This window comes from Haemorhous mexicanus, chromosome Z (genome assembly GCF_027477595.1).
Source record: "Haemorhous mexicanus isolate bHaeMex1 chromosome Z, bHaeMex1.pri, whole genome shotgun sequence".
Lineage (NCBI taxonomy): Eukaryota > Metazoa > Chordata > Aves > Passeriformes > Fringillidae > Haemorhous > Haemorhous mexicanus.
This window is the reverse complement of record NC_082381.1, coordinates 62,766,632-62,787,469: the sequence shown is the minus strand read 5'-3', so window position 1 is coordinate 62,787,469 and position 20,838 is coordinate 62,766,632. Positions and strand designations below refer to the sequence as shown.

Genomic DNA, 20,838 nt, shown 5'->3' with positions numbered 1-20,838 from the left:
AAACCATGCCACTGCAGCTGAAGACTTAGGGCTTGCTTGAGGCTCAGAAGCCTGTGCTGATGTGACGCAGGCATGGTGGTGATCCTGTAAAGCTGGGGGTTGCTACAAATCACAGTGGGTGTGCCTGTGTCTCAGCAGGTGAAGGAAGTCCTCAGCTCCAGCTGCCACAGATGCATGCCTTAATCACCAGGTTAAGTTTCTGTACAGATGTTCTCACTGTAACAAACAGGATACATCCATCAGTCTGCTGGGAAGATGTGGAGCATTTTCCACATTCCCTGGAATTTTGTGCATGATGCAAAACAGCCAAGCAGATGGTCCCACCTAGGTGCTGTATGAGTACTGTTTATTTACATGTGTCTGGCTGATGTCTCAGAGAATACAGTGCCTCCTCTGCACGTTTACTGTGGCAGGTGGTTTCTGCTAGTTGTGACAGCATGGGAAGCTCAAATGGAATGCCACTCCTCAAACCTCTTCTAAGATGTCAAATGTTAACACAAGTTTATTGCTGTTGTCATTATTAGCGTTGTAATATTTGCTGGTTTGACTCAATGGTAGCCCTATGTGTAGTGTTTGACTCTAAAAGCTGCTCTATCTTCTGGCTTCTGCTTCAGTTAGCAGAGAGCATAATTTTCCACAGTATAGATTATTTTTCCCTTCAAATTTGTTGCTACTTTATCAACCTGCAGCCTGCTAAGCTCTCTGTTAGATAGAGCCCCAGTTCTCTTCCTGTGATATGGCACAGGGATGTAATGTTCAGGCACTGAGCGCTGTTTGGAGTTCACTCCCATGGTAACAGGCACAGCTATGAATATTTAATAGCAAGAGATTCCCATTTTTCCAAGGAACTGTTGTCATATTTCAGCAACAATAAAACGTCGGCTGATAAAATCAAATCCACATGAATGAAAAAGAAAGTATTCCAAGCTGACCTTCCTACTGTGCCCAGCATCATGAGATGCTTTGATCCACCACTCTCAGTGAGATGAAGCTTCACGCACAATTGTCTTGGAAAAGAGAGCGTTTCATAAATAAGATGATTAGCTGCTTCAAAGATATGTGATCTTTTGGGGTCAGTCATGTTTAATGAAAATAATTGTTTTTTACTTCCAGTTTCAACAAGCTGGATTCGCAATCTAATTTGGGGATAGAAAACAGCTTCTCAGCACAGAGAAAATGGTTAAAGTGAGAGTGAAAATGAGATTATTCTTGTAGTTCTCTTACTAGAGCCTTCATCCTATTAGAAGGAGTGTTTTCCCTGGAGTTGAATGATAGCTCAACATCTGCCTATGCTCAGGCCCCAAGAGAATCTGCCTTCTGTCGGTTTATTGTATAAAAAGCTCATGTGTGGCAATTTTTTGTTTTGAAACTATGAGTTCACTAACTTTTGACCTGGAATGGCTCAAAAGTACCTTTTATAATGAAACTACTGTCTAGTCTTGTGAAGATACTGCATTCATCAGTTGGATGGGTTACTATCAATTGTTGTAAATGTTTAAATATAATATGTTTGCTCATTACTGCCTTTTAATGCACCTTAGTAGAATGGGTTTTATTCTTTAACAATTCTGATAAGTAGACCAAATTGAAAGTGGATTAAAATAATTTATATTTTAAAAACCCACTTTTTAGACGTGAAGATTTAAAAATACTGGAGGAGAGTACTTCAGTTAAAATAATTTTGTAATGAGCCTATTGTTTCTCTTAAGAAATCATGCAGTGTGGAAGAGAAGTATTTCCTTGCTATATATGCTCCAGACAGTATTTGTGCTCTGTCTTTAGTGGGGAATGTATAGCTTGTATCACTGACCGTTATAAACGTATTGTGCAAATAAATGCTTGCACTGACCAAAAGGTTAAAAATAAAATCTTTGTGCAGCTAGCACATAAAAAAAAGATTGTGCACTTTTTTAAGCTAGAAGCCTATGATGTTCCAGCCAGAGAGCTGCGTTCTCATCCTCATGGTATTTAATCCCCCGGCCTTGCTTGCACTTCTCTTGATTTCCAGTGGGATAAAAGTATTGTCAAGCTAAATTGTTTTTATGATAATACTTAGGTTTGCTTCCATCAAACTAAATGGAAATTTTCAAAAGCGGTGAAGGCCAGACTTCTGTTCCCATGAGTTCATCACAAATTCAAAACAATCTGTTGAGTTCCCTGAACCAGCTAACTGCATGACTACTTGTGCTGTCATAAATGTGAGGGAAAGTCTGCAATTAGGAAGGAAAATTGCATCCTAATAACATTGTATTATAGGTGCCAGAAATGGCATGGGTAATCTGTTGTTCCTCTGTAGCAACTTTGCTGTCACCCTGGTTTAAATTAGTGAGATTTTCAAAAGAAGCACAAGTGATTTGTGAGAGGAGATTCCTTCTAAAATATTAAAAATATTTTTTAAATATTTTAATAAATATATATTTAAAAATATTTTTAAAAATAGGTGTTCTCATTCCTTTAAACCATGGGAGCTAAACCCCTGAAGATGGTCCAATCACTTGTTTCCCTGTTGAACTGATGAGAGCAGCTTTCTGCATAAGTGTTCATGTACAGATGAAGTTAGCAAGTTTTTTTGTTTCTTGTGTCATACTTTTGCCTCTAAATTACTCCTGAACTTTTCCGAAATCCTCTACTGTGTTGAAAAATACCTTAGAAGTTTTGGACAGGTCCCTTCTCTAGTTTGCTATTCTATATCAATACTTGGAAACGTATGTCAAGTTTGCAGTGTTTGCCTGGAACAGTAAGCTAAGAAGTATCATCAAGGCAAGTCTCTGTCTGGAGGGTCTCTGAGGGTCCCGAGGGTCTCTGTCTGGAGGCAGTGCCTGACTAAGAACTGACCTGTTGGCAGATTTGCTGTCAGTGCTGTGCACTGCAGCCTGGAGAAGGATTCTGCACAAGCATACTTGAGATCTCTGTGAAGTGAGAGGAACAGTCTGTTTTAAGATCTGTGCAGAGTGGTGGTGATCCTCAGCCAGGGTTTCATTTCCACGCTGGAGAGGTGTGCGCTGCCTCCAGCCATAAGAGTGGCCCTGCAGTTCTGTTGGAGGAAGAAGGAACTCAGTTCATTTGGCTTTTTGGTTTGCACGGCAGTAGATTCATCTAATAAATCATAGTAATGTTGGGTGGTACAGCTCCTTCCTTTGTTTTTCTCAGTGATTGGACTCAGTGCTATCCAAGTGTTTTTATGTTTGCTGTCTTGAAAAGGGGAAGGCCTGGGAACTGATATTAAATGATAATTAATGGCTCTTAGCATTTATACTGAGTTGGACCCAAAGCTCTCTTTCCCTCATCATTGGGTACTGTGCATGCAGTAACTGTAGACATCTAAGAGCTTTGCAGGGAGAATGAGTGCACTGACTGGTTCACCTAATGCACATTAATTGTCTCCTTGCCCTCAAGTCTTGATGTCACCCTCTTTTGTCAGGTGCCAGGAGCCGGCTGAGCAGAACCCTTTTCTTTTTCATTGGAAGGCAGGGACATCATGCCCTAGATCCTGAATTCATTGTGGTGCTTCTCAGCCAGTGATGCATGTACCAGAAGAGGGAACCTATTGAAATCATGTTGCATTGGTGGCAGGTTCAGGAGAGGCTCTGAGTCAGGGTAGAGAAGCCTACTACTGTCCTTATTTCTGTCTGTCTTACCCTGCAGCTCCCTCCCCTGCCTGTCCCGGGGCAGGAGGGAGACACCCGAGGAAATTTAGGCACAGGCTTTGGGGACATGACAGGGGTCCACCAGGTGCTGCTGTTGGTTCACCTCAGGCTGGAGCCCCACTTTGCCCTGACAGAGTCCTGCCTTCAGCTCTGGCATGCACCAGCCCACCTGTGCCTCCAGACACACCGTGGTTGTCACAGCTGCTTCTGCAGGAGAACCATGCTGTCTGGCAGACAGTTCTGCTGAAAGCAAACCAGGGCATCTTTGGAACTTTGCATGTCCCTGGATGCTTCAGAGCAGGTTTTCTTCACTCCTTTTCAGGTCCTCAGAGGCCAGTCTGGAGCAGAAGGGGTGACCTGGTAAAACCAGCCCAGGCAGCCACCACCAGCTGCAGCTGGAAGTGGTTACTGTGCTTAGTACTCTTTAATTGTACCTGTCACAGCTCCAAGCTAGCCAAGAGACAGTTCCCTTGTTTTTCAGCTAAGGGAGTTTAAAAATCATGGGTTTTACCTTGGAGTTCTACCACCTTTGCAGCCCTCTTCTCAGCTGTTGGATGAGGGATGATGCTTGCTGTTGGGAAGAGACCTGGCCAAAGTCAGTCAGTGCTGCAAAGTGGGTAGTGGTGGGGGAGCAAGAGCAGGACTTTTCCTGTCACCTTCACAGGCACACATGCGTGCACACACACACACACATACACACACACACACACACACTTTTCACTCTTAAGAAAAAGCTTTTTTGCCATGCTTGTAGTGACATGATGGTCACCCCGCTGCGTGCCTTTTCCTGCAGACAGCTTATATGTTGGAGGAGCTATAAGCTGAAGAAAGTGGGCAATAGGCCTCACTGCTGGAGAAGGGTGCTTTGGGAAATGCATGCAGGGTGAGACTTGGTTGGAAGTTTGGAGACTTGGATGGGAATGGGAGAAAAAAGGAGGAAGCTGCTGGGAAATGACAATGTTTGGAAAAATCAGCTTTATTATGTCCTGTTGTAGGAAAAATTCACTGAGGTGAAGTAGCAAGAAGGAAAGGCAGTCTAACAAGAACAGCTTGCTAGACAGAGATGTACCTGTGTGTCTAAAAATTAATGTTGGGAATTTACCTTACTGCAGAGTGTAAGCATCCTGTGCAGTGCCACATATTTGAATGAGAAGGCTGTGCCTTAGTTCTTGATAAATACAAAGTAAAAAAATAATTTAGAGGCACACATCATTGAAAGCAAGAAAAGAGTGGGAAACAAAAGTAGTAGTGTTAAAAGCAAGTTAAACTACAGCTTTTTTTCCTTGAATGCTAACAAGATCACTAGGGAGGCATATGTGTGCAAAAAAACACTCAGTGTGTTTCACAAACAAAAGCATTTGTGCAGATTTGTAGAGAAGTTGTAATAGCACAGCTGGAGTAACTCCAGGGGAATCTGTAAAAGTCTGTGCATAATTAGCACTGCCTTTTGAATACACAATGGGAAAAAGTGAGTGAACGCCAGCAAATCAGCAAGGGGAAAAAAGTATAACCCAAAGATTTGGAATTTGGTTTAAATACAACTACTAGCTCAGTACAATCCTGACCAAAAAAAAAAGAAATGTAGTGTGTGGGAGTTCATTGCAGTTCTCTCAGTAACTGGGCAAAGCACATAGCTTTAAGAATTACTTTCAGTACTGGAAAAAAATTAAAATTTCCTGAAAATTTTCTGCTTTCATGGAAAATGACATTTCTTAAAAAGCAAGTACAATGAAAAGGTTACTGTTTTTGCAGAAAGAACTTTAGGAGCCTGTGAACATGCTGTGCTCCTCAGGCATGTTATCAAGGAGCAGCTCAGTGAGCCCACCCTGACCAGGTGCCAGGAGATGAGGTCACTGCTCATACTGAAAGAGAGGAAAAAGAAGGACTGTTCCTTTCATGCATTTTAAAGCCAGTATCTTTATAGCTTGTCCTTGTATTGTATATATTTATCAAAAGAAAAACTCACAGCCATTTTTTTTGCGTTTTCTGAAAATGATCACAGTCTTTTTCCGATTAGGTCCTCAGAAAAGAGTATTTTAAAGGACAAGCTTTTTTTTTCTAGTTTGTTTTGTTTTGTTTGTTTTTTTTCTTGTGGATCACAGTATTGATGGAGATATTATCATTTGACTCGTCCGTGACGCCTGCTGTCTTCTTTGGCAGGTGCTACTTTGGAGTACATCCCTCATGGCCAACTTGCAAACACACACTTAACTTCAAATTTGCGAACCCTGAAATTGGAGCAGGACGCTGTGCCCGCTCAGGAGGAGAGGAAGACTCCCCTGGTGGAAGCTGCTCGGGGAAGGAAGTCTTTTTCTTCTCAGGATAAAGCTCTCACTCCGATTAATCTGACGGATGATCAGCTTGCCTCAGGTCTCTATGGTAATAACTGGCTCACATTCACCTTTCATCGTGCTGGTGGAGTCTGAATATGAAATACAGTTAAAGAAGGTTTTCAATATTCTCAAAAATGCAAAAGCAGGAAAAGATGCAGCTGAGGGGAAATGCAGAGTGTGACACCATGTGTCTGCAGGTAGTGGTTAGGTTTCAAATGGCAGACTGTAGCACGTCAGTGAAATGCCATTTAGTGTCTTCCTGAGAAAAATCTACTGGAAGATAAATTTTAAAATACTTACATTTTTAGGCATCTTTTACCTGTCCTTTGTATAGAGACTGGTTTAAAAGCTTTTTCAGCAAATACTAAATCTAAAAGACCGTCTTTATTTTGAACCTACCTCTTGAACAGTTTGTTAAATATGCTGCATTTATTGTTAAACATGCTGTCTGTATTAATGTGTTCATTTTGGCAAGGAGCTGCTGCTCTCTGACACTAAGATTTTGTTAACAGAATAACAGATATCAGTGTTAAAAGATTTTCGCTAATAGCAAAGAAAAACAAAAAGCTTGTGTCTTTTCTTTAAGTCTTCTAAAACATCATGAAGATTAATAGCATGTTGTAAGATAGAGAAATTAGTCTTAATTAGTTTCCAGAGCTGATTTTGAAGCTGTTCTTCTGTATTTCCAATGTGCATGTCAAACCATGACTGTATATATATATTAGAAAATCCAGCTTCAGATGGTAAATTACAGAGAGAGCTGTTGAAAAATATAGAGTTGTTTTGAAAAATCAGCTAAAATGCTGCTGCATTCAAAGCTGGCTACAGATTTATACTGATATGTATGCTTTATCTCCCATTCTAACAGTATGTGCTAACAATGAGAACACACTTAAATCTATCATGAAGAAAAGAGATGGGAAGAAGGATTTGAGCAACACCAAGAAGAACCTGCAGTTTGTTGGCATTAATGGCGGGTAAGAGACCTGTCTCCAAAACATCTGTTACTGTAGCATTTTTCACGGTGGGAAGAAGAGAAAGAACCCAGGACCACATGCATAGGTTTGGCCTGTCCTTCAGGCTGAGGTGCAACTGCTGAGTGTAAGGATCGGAAGGAAGAATTGAGTAGTTGAGCTACAATTAATCCTCTTGTGCTTGCAAGTCATATATATATATATATCAGTCTCAAATACCTGTACATTAGATTGCTGCCAGATTTATCACAGGAAAGTGAAACAATCTCAGCCATGAGGACATTTCTCAGGCAATGCTGTAGTAAGAAAAACTTTTTTATATATATATATATATATATATATATATATATATATATATCTTTGGTAGTTGACAAGCATAGCATTATACTTTTAAAAAATACAGCAAGAGATGCCATTGCCCTAGAATTAATTTTTATGGCATTGTGTTAAATATATACAGAGACCTTCCTATACAAATACAGAAGATAGTATGGAAAATTGTCTTCTTTTAAAATATTACTTACCCTCCCAGAATGTTTTCCACACCTTTAAAATGGTTTCATCCAATTGTTTTTAGGTAGCTTTTCTAGCCCTTTCGTCAGATTAGTTTTTCTTTGGTACGAATGCTTTGTGCAGTATATAGCCTAAATATCTCACTCACCTAATTTCCTACATATTAGCTAAAAGTATCATTACGTATAGCAAGGGAAGGTTATCATAGGTTTGTTAGCTTCCCTGCTTCTATCTGCCTAGTAAGGCAGTACAATTTACTCTGAACAAAGTAATTTCATTTTGGGGATAAGGCAAGGTCTGATAAAATGTTAAGACTTACATTTAAAAGAGATTGTTCTTCTTTCATTACGCTCTGTGTACATAATACTGACAGTGTCATTTGCCAGTAACACTGAGTTCAGTGAGTGGAAGAGGTCTCTGGGGGAAAACAGGAGGACAAAGCTTTTAAAGGACTTTTTTCTACTTGTGGCAGTGCGAGCAGGTACTGACTGCTGCTGAATGGCACTGAGCAAGCACCTCTGCCCCTGCCCCTTCTCCCTGTAGGTATGAGACCACATCCAGCGATGACTCCAGCTCCGAGGAGAGCTCCTCCTCAGATTCGGAGGAGGAGGAGTGCGAGAGCCACGAGTACTCCTGTGACCAGCACACAGAAGAGAAGCAGCCCACCCACCGTGCTGCAGAGGTCTGCGCCGTGGGGGCAGAGAAGGACAGTCCCCTCCCAGAGTGTGAGGCCGAGGAGGTGGAAATCAGAGAGAGGTAGGCTGCCCAGCCTCTCCAGAGTGCGCCTCTGAGGCATGTCCCTCTGCCTCGTGTCATGGGGCAAGCTGTGTGGGCTGTGCTTGAGGAGAAAGCATCAGCCCCAGCACTGCCCAGCTGCTGCCCACTTCCCTCCTCCTCAAGTGGGTAGCCAGAGGCAGTTTCATGGTAAAATGACTGTGTATGAGCAGGAAGAAGGTGTCAGAGGGTATCCTTTCCAGCAGCTGACCCCACTGACTTTAAATGATTCATTAACAGCAAGACCCTGGCGCCTCCCCTTGCAGAGGCTCTCCCAGGTCACAATTGGCACTTGCTTGGGAACGGGTAATGCCTTGTTAACGTCCTGGTGTATAAGCAAACAAATTAATCTTGAGCCATGCACACCAGGTCAGCTGGCTGCTCGGAGTGCATCTTGCATTTGCACCTCCCACAGCATCTCGGGCATGGCGCAGTAAGGTGATGGGGTACAGCCCTAAGGACACTGAGCTCATGTGCTTCATAAGATATGAGATTATATACTGTAACACACTTCCAAGGCTGCCATCACACACTTGTTCAGCATGTCATGTCTTAGGGTACTTTTCAAATTGCTGTCTAAGGTAGAATTTGACAGACAAGGCTGTGCTTTTACACATACAGAAAGAATAAAGTGGTGAGTTTTTACTGATTCTTCATTAGCAAACAGCAAAAGGAAGGATGAACCAAGACAGTGAAAGGATATCTTACAGATAATGGGTTTGCCAGTGTGCTAATTTGGAAAATTAGGTAGGTAGAATAACAACAGTAAAAGAGCTAAAATAAAATTCATGTCATGTTTCACTGGAGATGTAGCTTAGCATCAAGTTATCTGTAATTGTCAGGTGTTAAATAAAAGAGATGCAGAAATTAATAATTAAGAGCTTGGAGGCCCTGAAGCTGTGTGTATTTTGAAGAGCCCTGAGCTTACTTTATACAGTACTGTAGGATAGCCTGTTGTTTGACAGGTGGCATAAAAAGATGGGCAGTCTCTCAAAAGACCTCTCTAATTTTTATTTACAGTGGCAAAGGGAAGAAGAGCAGCAGAACAGCTTAGATAGCCATCCTACTTAAGGAGCATGTTCCTTGCAAACTGAGTGCTCTGGCGATGCCCTCTGAGGGGAACAGTGATGTATGGCCATGGTCTGTGCAATGGTGGAGAATTTCATTGCTCTGTTAGCACTAGCAGCTGTCTTGTAATCCATGAGGGCTAAAATGCCCATTTTGCACACATGAGTGTGTTAGCTTCTCTGCTTTTTGGGAGAATTTTCTGGAAAAATTGCCATTATCCTCTGGGCAGATTTTAGGCAAAGATGCTTGGCCACAGCATGGTACAGGCCTTCTTGACCTTTTTTTTTTGGCCTACCATGAGTTTAGAAATTTGTAATGACAAGGGAGTAAAAATTAAAGAGGGCTGGAGAAAGCGAGTAAATTTCCAGAGTGGGTGTGATGAGAAAGGCTAGTTCCAGTGAATGGGAGCTGGCAGGGAGGCACCTCTTGAGCTGTTTCCCACTGCTTAATTCTGTTTTCATCACAACTATTGGCATTTCTCCTTGTCGATCAAGTAATCAAAGCACACAGCAGCTGAAGTGTGCTCTGCAGTCATACAGCAGTAGGTGAGAATTTCCACCAGAGGGGTTGTCAAGTCTTATAGCACTAAATGTGTTTCCCACTCTCCATTCCTGTTGCTCTTCCCACACTCATCTCCATTCAGTGTGGAGGGAGTGTCTGTGAGAAGAGCTGCCAGAGCAGCTTCTGCATGATAGGAGCAGATGGCTTGCCTGGAAACTTTCATCCTCAGAGAGCTTTCAGAAAAACAAATGTTTCTACAGTGAAACACTAAGATAAAAATTGAAACATGCCATGTATTTTGTGTCTCCCTCATCAGGTACGAGCTAAGTGAAAAGATGCTTTCTGCCTGTAACCTGCTGAGAAACAACATTGATGACCCCAAGGCCTTAACCAACAAAGATGTGGTAAGCAATACAGGTGAAAATTTTCTCTTGAGATGCAGTAGAAAAAAATTAGGGAGAGGTAACTTCTGATTTTACGGGACCAGCACTGCAGTGGCTAGGTAGAAGAGGATTTCATCTTTCCTGCAAGAGTCACAAAGCTCTCTCTACTGGGACACTTTCATCCAGAGAATATACTTGTGCTTTGTGTGCTTCAGTGTTGTTGTCCCAAGGCACACACATAAAAACAGTAACGTGAAAACACAGTTTCAACACACCTGTGCATTCCTTTTTAATTCCTGTGGTTTTATTTTGGTTTAGCACTGGTGTGGGTAGCTGTCAGGCCCCACATTAGGAAGCTGCAGTGGGTGAAGACTCTGTTGCATCCTATGAAAAAACCTCGGAGTCTGTTCTGAAACACTAGGTGATGTGCAGAGATGCTGTTCGTCTTGTTTACTGCACTGATGGTTTTTATCAGTGCTGCAGAGAATAAGGAGGATTTATTGTTAAAACTTAACAAATACTCAAGTCCCGGGACATAAAATTGTATTTGCCTTATTGGAAATTCCTCAGATAGGGATTGCCTGCTCTACTCTATGAGGGCAATCTGAAATCAAAGGAACACTGCTTAATGATATGAAATTGAATTTTGCATTTGTTACACTTGTGCAGTGATATAAAAGGCAACAAAATAGTGTCATTCTCTTCTACTGTAGACCATCTGCAGCTTCTTAGAGACAATAATGTTGTCTGTATGACATAGTAATACTGTTTGTGTCCAGTGCTGACATCTGTGGTCCAGGGAATGTTTTGAAAGGTTGCTTCATACAGTTGTGACACATAGTTTTTAATTCTGTGTTTGTCCTTCAGGAGTAGTTTAGGCATTCAAACAACAAATGCTTTAAGCCCTCTTGGAGTTGAAAGTGTCAAAAATGGCAAAACCAGATTTTGATCTCTGCCTTGGAAGTGTAATTTGAATTTATATTTTTCTTTCTTGTGCTTAAAGTGTTTTCCCGTACAAGTAGTGCTTTGTAGATGGAAGCTGCAGACGGATCAGCTGTTGTCCCCTGTCTGCTGATAAAGAAGTCTTGCCCAAACAGCTTACATGTCACTATAGCTAAGGAGCTGTATGAGTTGTCCCAACCTCTTCCAGCATGCTCAGCTCTTGTAGCTGCTGTTTATACCAGAAAGAGCTGTGGACTGCATCTTTTTGAATGTGATGGATTAAATGAATTTTAAAAGTGTATTGTGTATTTAATAATGTGTGTGATGCTGTGACTAAAAATAGTTTCTTCGTGGTATTTTGCACTCAGTAGTGCCTGAAATAAATAAAAAATTTTATTGTGTCAGTTTACGGCCACATTTGCATTTCAACTCTTTATGTTCACAAAATACATACATCACACTATAGCAGCACTGATGTAAAATATTCTGTTAATGTGTTTATGTAGTACAGATGCATAGGTAGCCCTGGTCTGTGTAGAATATTTTCTCTTTACCAGACACAGACCACCTCTAAAACTACTGGTATGTTTTCACTAGAGGCTATATAAACTTTCTGGATGTCCTTTTTGCAAAATTGCCCCTGAATTTACTAGCTGCCTTGCCAGGCAAGGGTTTATGAGAGATATGGTAGTCCTTCCAGGTTAGAGAAAGTGTCTCAAAGTCAGAGCTGGTGGTGAATGTGGAAGCCTTCTTAGCTCACAGTGAGATCTGATCTACCTGCCTTGTGACAACAGACAAGTCACCTGGCCCTAAGAGGCTCCTACTCCCCCACTCACAGTCCATACCCATGGGAAAGTTTATCCTGAATGTGTAGCCTGCATCTTCTCACTGCAACTAAAATGTCTTAATACTAAAGCCAGCCAGCCTTCAGGTGAAGAACAGGTTCTTCCTTTTTTTCCTCTTTTCTGCAACAAAAGTTACACGGTTTCTTTCCCCAGCGGTTCTTTTCAGTGGAGCATCTCCAGTCCTTCCTGTCTGCCCAGTAAGTCAGATTTCCTTGACTTCTGTTCATTTTTGCTGCTTATCTTTGAAACTGTTTCAACCAAATATTTTGTGTCATTCGGTGATCAGATAAGACAAAGTAGTCTCCAGGTGTTGTCCTCACAGTACTAGGCAGAAAGAAGGGACTTCATCACATGCCATGCAAGCTATAAATCTGTCTGTTGACCCCAAAAGAGTATTTACCTTTTACATTACAATAGGATGTTGGGTTCAGTTTGTAATCATCTGTGATGATCAGTTCTTCTTCTTCAGAACTGCTGTGTAGCCAGTTCTCATATACTTTGTGCATTTGATAATTTGTGCCTCAGAACTGGGCCTGTCTGACTTAGCATGCTGTTGTTTTAAGTCCAGTGAGAAAGTCTTGAGTTTATCAGTGATTTATAAACACAGTTAAGTATTTGATGAAAATCATTAAGCAAGTCTTTTTTTTTCCGTTCACCAGTATTTGATGACTGTTAATTCTGGGAGTATTCTCATCCTGAAATTCTGTGCTGTCGGAGGTGAAAGTCAGGTGAAGTGAGAGGAAGTAAATGGTGTTTTAAAGCAGACTTTAGTCAGAGGGGATGCTTCAGTCTCTACATCTTTTTTGTGAGCTGAATACTTTCTTCCCACATTGGACTAAAAAAGATTTGACCTGCATTGCTGACTTACAGGATGGAAAATCTTTTAAAAGGTTGTCCATATGTAAATTTTTCTGTCTTGGTTTTGGCAGAGGTTTTGTTTAAATACCATCCAGCATGAATGGTTTCGTGTCTCAAGTCAGAAGTCAGCTCTCCCTGAAATGGTTGGAGACTATATAACCGCTTTTGAAGAGATTTCTCCTGCTGTCCTCAGACATATCATCAACATGGCAGATGGAAATGGAAACACAGCTCTGCATTACAGTGTCTCACATTCTAACTTTGAAATTGTAAAGCTTCTTCTGGATGCAAGTAAGTTTGCTATATGGGGGTTTTTTTAATTATTCTTGGGTTTGCAGTTCTCATGGGTGAAATTCTTGATGGACTAGAGGCCAAGTTCGGTCTTCTTCCAGCAGGTGTTTTTAACTGTTAACAGTTATATGGTGGCTCACCTAGGTAGTCTAGAATCTTTATTTCTAGTACTAGCTTTGGAGGTTCTTGAAGAAGTTAAAAAAACACTTAAGTAAATTATGTACAGAGTTGAGATAGATAGTTAGATTTTTGACTCTTGCCCTGTAGTCCCAAGTTCTGCAGCACCAGTCTCCAGCAGTTTTCTCTGGAGGCAGCACAGCTGCTGCTCAGCACTCTGTAGGAGAAGGATGAATTGAGGTATGAATACCATCTTAAACACGCAAGCTGGTCTAGCTTTGTCTAGAGCAGTGAAGAAGTTTTTTCTGGCCATCACATTGACTCATCTATGCTACTTTCCTGAGAAACTGGAGCAATATGGCATTCTGTCACAGAGACCTTGCCTTATCCCCAGAATGAAATTACTTTGTTCCTAGTCCATAAGTAATCTGATTCTGCTTTATGTGGTTGCTTTTGTTGCCTCATTTTCTTGATCCTCTTGCAAACACATGTGCAGAAAGGGTAGTGGCAAAGGGGAGACTCTGGAGTATCTGCTCCCCACATTCAGTGTGCCAGATGGTATCCAGTGGAAGTGTTATCACACATTGGAATTGGTCCCAGGCAGGATGTTTAATCTGTTTAATCCTAGTTTTGCTCTCTGAGTGCAGTTTGCTTTTCTAAACTAATTAAAAAACCTGTCACAGTTGATTGTGAAAGCTTAACTAGGCCAATGGCACGTCTGGAGTGTAAGCCAAGCAATACTCAAAAATCCAGAAGGGTAGCATCAGATAAACAAGGATATGAATGATACAAATCTCAGCTTTGATAACCTAGCACATGTGTCACACATGCAGAGACTTCCTCAAGAGGAAAGAGAGCACTTTGAAATCTCTGGTCCTTTTGAAGGCAGTCTGTGTTTGGGAAGAGTGAGTCACAGCAGGGGAATGCAGGGAATGTCAGGTGCCTGGTGAAATGGGGCAGGCTGGCTCTGCAGCACAGTGTGGTGGGAGGAAACTGCCCCTCTGCTTCCCTAGGTGTCTCAGAGGAGCAGGAACATGCTCATCCCTTGCTGGAAATCAGGACTCCTGTAGGTTATGGCAGCTAGTGCATGCCCATGAACACCAAGGGTGTTACCTGTATACCATGTAATAATCATGACTAGTCCCACATAGTTCTCTCTGAAAGAGAACTGCTCCTGCCAGCATTGGAAAATGTTTGCAAATAGGCAGATTCCTTCAGGTTTCAACAGTCTTCTTCTGGACTGTGTCTGAATGGTCACTGTGGTCAGCTTTGCAGTGTGGTGATATCACAGGTAGATTCTTAGACCAAGAACTCTGTGTTTGTGTTTGGTGAGAAGAGTGGACAAGATGAGATGAGAGAATCCTCCAATAGCATGAAGCAGAGTCACCAAGAGGACAAACAGGAGAACAATTTCCCTCAGCCAGATGGAAAAGGAGCTAAATGTGACCTCAGAAGACACACTCTGCTGAAGTGTCAAGTCAGAGTAGGAGCACACCACTTCTAAGTTATTCATTACTCAGGATGTAATGCATTTAGCAGAGTGTTGTGTTCTCTGGCTTCAGTGGCTTCACAGAAGTGATGTCTGAAAGAAGTATTGGTCTACTGGTTATAAGGTATCATCACCAATGTCTATTTAACATGAAAAAAATTTGCAATATCTTACATCTACGCTCAAATTGCTTCTGAAATGTTCTTTTGACTGAAAAAAAAAATCCTTTGCCCATAAAGCTGAATAATTTCCTAAACCTTTTTTGCTTGTTAAGATATCTGTGGTGCAGTTTAACCTCTAGTCTGCAGACAATATTTATTTAAATCTGAGTCCCTGCTTTCCAATATGAGGAGCATACTGAAAACCATGCTGCCCAGAAAACCAACAAGCACTGCTGAATTTCTGCAGAATTTTAGGAATAGAGACAGACTGGAGGCCAGGTTTGAACAAAAAGGAGAACTCTTGTCGGTTGCTGGCACTGTTGAGAAGACTTGCCTGTATTTGTTCCCAGAGCAGTTTTGTTCGTTGTCAAATACACTGTAGAACTGGCAGCACTCTTTAATTTAAAGGGGTGGGTTTTTTGGCAGCTCCAAAACACGCTGAAGTACACTTACAGATTTTTAAAGTAACACCAATTGCAGGAAAATTGTGCTGGAGACACAGACTTTGTGCTGAAGAGAAATATCTTTTCCATTGACCATGTTGCTGGACCACTTTTATTCTGCAGTATGCATGCCCTTGGGAGAAAAGCTTAAGGACTATTCTGACAGTGTTTCTGCATATCATGCTAAATTTCAGACCATTTGCTTTTACAAAAGGAAAAAATAATGCACAAATAAAGCCCTAAATGATAACACATAAAATGTCTTTGTGCTCTCTCTTGTGTTGTACACATTGTACAAAAGAATTCTTTTTTTTGTTTGGCTCAAGAGCTCCTCTGTTAATTTTTTTCTTCTCCACCTTCCCTTGAATTGCATCCATTATGAAGACAGTTGCTACTTTTTCTTTTTATAGGCTGCTCTACTGACAGTTTATTCACTTGATTAGCACAATTACTGCTTTTTGGGTTCTTGCTTTCTGAAGAAATTATGTCATCCCTCTGCAGATGTCTGTAATGTAAATCATCAGAACAAGGCTGGTTATACCCCCATCATGCTTGCTGCGCTTGCAGCTGTGGAAGCGGAGAAGGACATGAGGATAGTGGAGGAACTGTTCAGCTGTGGGGATGTGAATGCTAAAGCCAGCCAGGTCAGTCAAATGGTTCACAAGGCACAGTTCTTACTGCTGTACTCCTGTGCCTTTTTATTGTTCCTTCCATGCTCCCATCCCTGCTCTTATCAGTTTAAATGTTGCTCTCATTTGCTTTCACCATTTGTGGGTTTTTTATGTATGTTTTTGATTGCTATATGGAGCAATGGAACAACAGTTCCAGAATGGAGCTGTGGAACAACAGTTGAACCTCAGGTCTGGATCTCTTCTAAAAATGAAGGTTGATCATTGCGTGAAAGAACTATTACTGAATTTTGGGCGGCATTTACAAATTCTGCAGCATTTAGCTCCTTTGAATAAACTACAGGTGTCTGAAAATAGATTGGATATCTTCCATTAATTCAATAAATACCTATGTGAATGTGGGATATATGATACATTAAAAGTATTTAAATAATGGCAATCAAAGCCTTGAGAGTACCATTTAAAATAACAATTTTTTTCCCCCCTCAGAAGAAACACAGTGTCTCAAAAAATTAAAAGTGTTTGTGCTTTGTCACTGATTGCCTTTATAGTTATTGGGGTTTTTCTCTTCTCTCCTTGCAGGCTGGTCAGACTGCACTGATGCTAGCTGTGAGTCATGGCCGGATAGACATGGTTAAAGCTTTACTGGCCTGTGGTGCAGATGTCAATATCCAGGATGATGAGGGCTCTACAGCTCTGATGTGTGCTAGTGAGCATGGACATGTGGAGATTGTTAAGCTTCTGCTGGCTCAGCCTGGGTGTAACAGCACCCTGGAGGACAATGTGAGATGCCTTTCAATGCTTTTGAAATCTTCTTGGGTGAATGTCTGACTTAGAGTGCCAGAGAACCAACCACAATGAATCTTCTGCTTAATTGGTAGCAAGTGCTGTGATTATTTGACTAGTATTTTTACTTTTCTAACAGACACACCTGGTAGCAATTTCTGTGGTTAGCTGTAGGTGTTTAGTGGCCAGAACTGAAAAAAACATTGTTAGCTCAACACCTTTCCATCTCACATTCCTTTCCCCTTTCAAAGGAGTTTTCTAGTTTTCAGATTGGACCTTATCTGGTGACTTAGGGCCTCACTGTGTTGCTTTTCTGTGCCCATGGCAAACATCAGCCCTACAATTCTCTTGAAACGATGTTCACACTGCTCCTACACCATGACTTTTGAGACTGTAGGTTCAGTCTTAGTCATGAAGCTACACTGTCCTGACAATAAACAGATATGGACTGTGACTTCAGTGCCAAGTGAGACACCAGCATATTTCTTGTCTGCAGGGACCATTGCAGCCTACACTGTCAGCAGACAATTTGATCTATAGATTTCTCAAGCTTGAAAACATTGACTTAGCTCGTTTCTTGCTGTGTTCTTGTTTACAATATTTTTTGCATACACTTCCTTTCTTCCTGTTGCTTTACCCACTGAACACTGAAATGGAGCTGGGTTTGGGATTTGGGTGGTTATTTGTTGAAGCTGTTGCAGAGAGGCAAGGACATAATTTCTCTTCATTCACCTAACTGCTACAGCAGGCAGCTCAGTTCCTTGTGGTTCCATGTGGAACTTCTGGCCAGAGAGGAAAATGTAAGAAGACCTCAGTCTAACAAACACTTTCAGGAGCAGTCTAGATTATTGCTGCTTGGATGCTGGTAGCACAAAATCAATAATTACAGTCTTTATGGGGACATGGTAACTTAACTATTCCTGCAGCCAGTTTGATAGTTACCCAAGCACAGTTTGCTGCTATTCACAGATTTGTCTGTGCTGTGGGATTGAGATTTTTAGCATTCCCGAAGCTATTCTGAGTGTCACAGTGATGCTTTTCCAGTCTGTGTGATCAGTAGTAAGCTGAGCATCATTCTACTAAGGCGTGCCACAGTGATTCAGCACCTCTCTTTAAGATCTTCTGTTGACTGGAGAGTGTTAGCTGTGCATTTGTCATGCATTATATTGCACTGTAGTAGACAGCTCTTCTAGCTCCCTGTCTGTTCAGGACAATTAGACTTATGTCTAATTGCTGCCTTTAGTCTCATAAGAAGACTTTCCATGTGGATGCTGTCCATTGTGTCCCATGCTGGACATTTAAAAACTGGTGCCAACCGTTCCAATACCAGTGCTACAGCGGTGGCTGGAATGTGTGCTCCATCCCTGTGAGACATTTCAAATACTGGCATTATTGTAGAGACTTCTGTGTGCAAGAGCCAAAAGCCAGGCAGTGAACCCAGCACCAAGTTCATATCACAGGTTGCCTGACATCCATGTCTTCCTGGACCAAACATGGTCCAAAGGAAAATTAATAAAACACTCTTACTAGTAAGTAAAATCAGATTAAAATACTCTTTCAGCTCTAGCACTTTTGTTTCTGCCCTCAACAGCTGTGGTTTATGAAAGCAGTGGTATCTTCTGAGAAACTAAGGTGACAGTATTTGACTAGGAAAGTCCATTTGTTTGTATTTAGACTTCCATCAAGGACCATTTGGAATTATGAGTGCAATTTCTCTTAGTGCTGATGGGAGCTATACCACAACAATTATCATTTTAACACAGCAATTATCATTATATCTGACCAGCATTTTTCCCTCCCTTACCATCTCTTCTACTTGTTACTGACATTGTGGTTTCTCTGAGACAGCCCAATCTTCTGGCCTTGCACAGCACTACATGTAACATTACTGTGATAATAGTGTGCTCATTCTTCCACAGCAATAATCGAGACTCCTCGTTTAGAGAAATTATGAGGCTTTGACAATTGGACTGCCTCATAAAACAGCAGTGCAAGGCTTAAAACAAAAAAAATTAAACAAGACTCTAAATTAACCTGTCTATATGAGCAGTAGGGCCTCCACTTAATAACTTCACTTCTCTGTGGGCTGATGAGGCTTTTAAGAGATCTGTTAAAACATACAAGCACTAATTCTCTTGTTTCTTCCTTTCTTCTCTCAGGATGGCAGCACAGCACTTTCAATAGCCCTGGAAGCTGGACATAAGGACATAGCAGTTCTCCTCTATGCCCATGTCAACTTTTCTAAAACCCAGTCACCGGTTAGTACACAACCTCCTGTAGGTTATGTTTTAACTTGCTGCTGTTGAACATAATAGTGAAATGTAAACAAGAAATTTACTCCCTGACAGCTGTACAGCAGTACAGCACATGAAGTTTGGCTTTTATTCGTATGACAATTTCTGTGCTGGTAAGTGTAATGTACTTTTTAAAATATGTATTGACTGCAGAAGATTGTAGCCTGGCTGAGGGATAGTTCCTGCTTCTCCTCCTAATTACCATGGGGTACAGATAGCTCACTAGCAAGGTTCACTGATTCTGGCTAGTGTGCAGAGGTGCTGTTGTATTATTTTAATGGTAATTATTGACCTGGAAATTGAAACATAGCTGTTCATGGTGTTTTGGCAGCTATCCACCTCTCCTCTAGCCCTGACTCACTCTCCTGATAAACTGCTGCTAAGCACCTCACTGTCTAAACAATATGCACTTGCAGTCAGTAGGCTGTATGATAGCTGGCACTTTTCATTCTAAAATTAAAAAAAAAATAAAATACCTGTACAATTAAAGGTAAGGAATTGAACACAGTAATTCTGTGTTGAGTTTTCCATCTGCTAGCTGGAATAATTTATCTTTGATTAACTGTTCTTTATTCTCTTTTAGGGCACTCCCAGGCTTAGCAGAAGGACATCTCCTGGTCCCACCCACAGAGCCACATTTGAGTAGTAGTGTATAAATATCTGTAAAAAATCTCTATGCCATCTTTAAGCTGCTAATTGTTACTGTTTTACTGAGACAGATACTGAATGTAATTGTCTTGTGCCTGAACTCACCAGCAAAGTGAAAGCAGAGATCTACTCCTAAAGGTAGAAAACTGTAAACTTGAAGCAAGCATATAGTTAAGTAGTGCTCTGTGGAGAACCTTAGCCAGAACTGTTATTTTGCTCACATACTCATCTTTCTGTACACTGGCATAAATCCTGTTTTATTTTGTTGTAGATTGTCCTTCCTTATGTTATGTGCAAATTAAGACTTCTAAAGCTATCCATGCAGGGGTTTCCCAGTGACTTATTTTTAGTCATTCTAAAATATATTTACTGTGCCTAGACTTCATCACAGTAAACTTTTCATAAATTTCATTCCAACATGATTTTCATGTTTTTAATTACTTTGAAATTCAGAAGTTGCAGTTGCTTATGTAGTCAGTTCCGTGGATCCTGAGCTGGTGGGTGAGCGGGTAGGTATTGGGGATAGAGCCTCTTGTCAGGTCTGAAGTTCACTAAATAAGTTGTTGCTAATTGGGGATAATGTATAACTTTTTATATAAAAGATACTAGTATCTATAAAATTAACTCACACAGTATTTTCAACATTTTATATTCCATAATAATTAAAACCTACATGAAGAATTACATGTCCTGTTACCGTATTTTTATTACTGTTTCAGTCTATAAGCTCCATACATGTTTATTGGAGAATAAAATTAGAGGTACCAGCTGTATATTCTCCTTGAGTGTAATTGAGTGTACATCTTGGTGCATATTTATGGAATGCTATTACCTTGTCACATTCACTTTAGTCAAGTGTATTGAAATGTTTGAAGTGCCTTAGACTCTTGCCATATTTTCAGAATAAAATTTCATTATGCTGTTTTACTCCTCTCCTGTTTTACTTGTGATTTGCCATCATCCAGAAAGGCTGCACATTACAACTGCAGCAAGAAAACAAGCTAAATTGGTAAATCAAGGCAGGGAGGACTGGACAGTCTCCACATGAGGTTTTTCCTTTGCCCAAGATGATCTGCCTTTGCTTGTCTTGCACAGGCTGTGCCCTTTGCTGTTTGGTTAAGAAGTGACCTCTCTCAGCCATG

The 20,838-nt window shown here is 41.0% G+C and overlaps 1 protein-coding gene across 3 annotated transcripts in view; it reads left to right on the top strand.

The window, feature by feature from the left end:
* Positions 1-20,623, top strand: part of KANK1 (KN motif and ankyrin repeat domains 1) — a 129,749-nt gene extending 109,126 nt beyond the window's left edge. For all 3 annotated transcript variants that reach the window (XM_059837170.1, XM_059837171.1, XM_059837169.1), the window contains 9 exons: positions 5,808-6,026; positions 6,849-6,957; positions 8,011-8,223; positions 10,127-10,214; positions 12,910-13,129; positions 15,841-15,983; positions 16,551-16,751; positions 18,914-19,012; positions 19,632-20,623. In XM_059837170.1, the coding sequence (XP_059693153.1) occupies positions 5,808-6,026; positions 6,849-6,957; positions 8,011-8,223; positions 10,127-10,214; positions 12,910-13,129; positions 15,841-15,983; positions 16,551-16,751; positions 18,914-19,012; positions 19,632-19,694 (1,355 nt within the window). In that variant the 3' untranslated portion in view covers positions 19,695-20,623. The remainder of the gene's footprint in view (positions 1-5,807; positions 6,027-6,848; positions 6,958-8,010; positions 8,224-10,126; positions 10,215-12,909; positions 13,130-15,840; positions 15,984-16,550; positions 16,752-18,913; positions 19,013-19,631) is intronic.
* Positions 20,624-20,838: the final 215 nt, after the last annotated feature.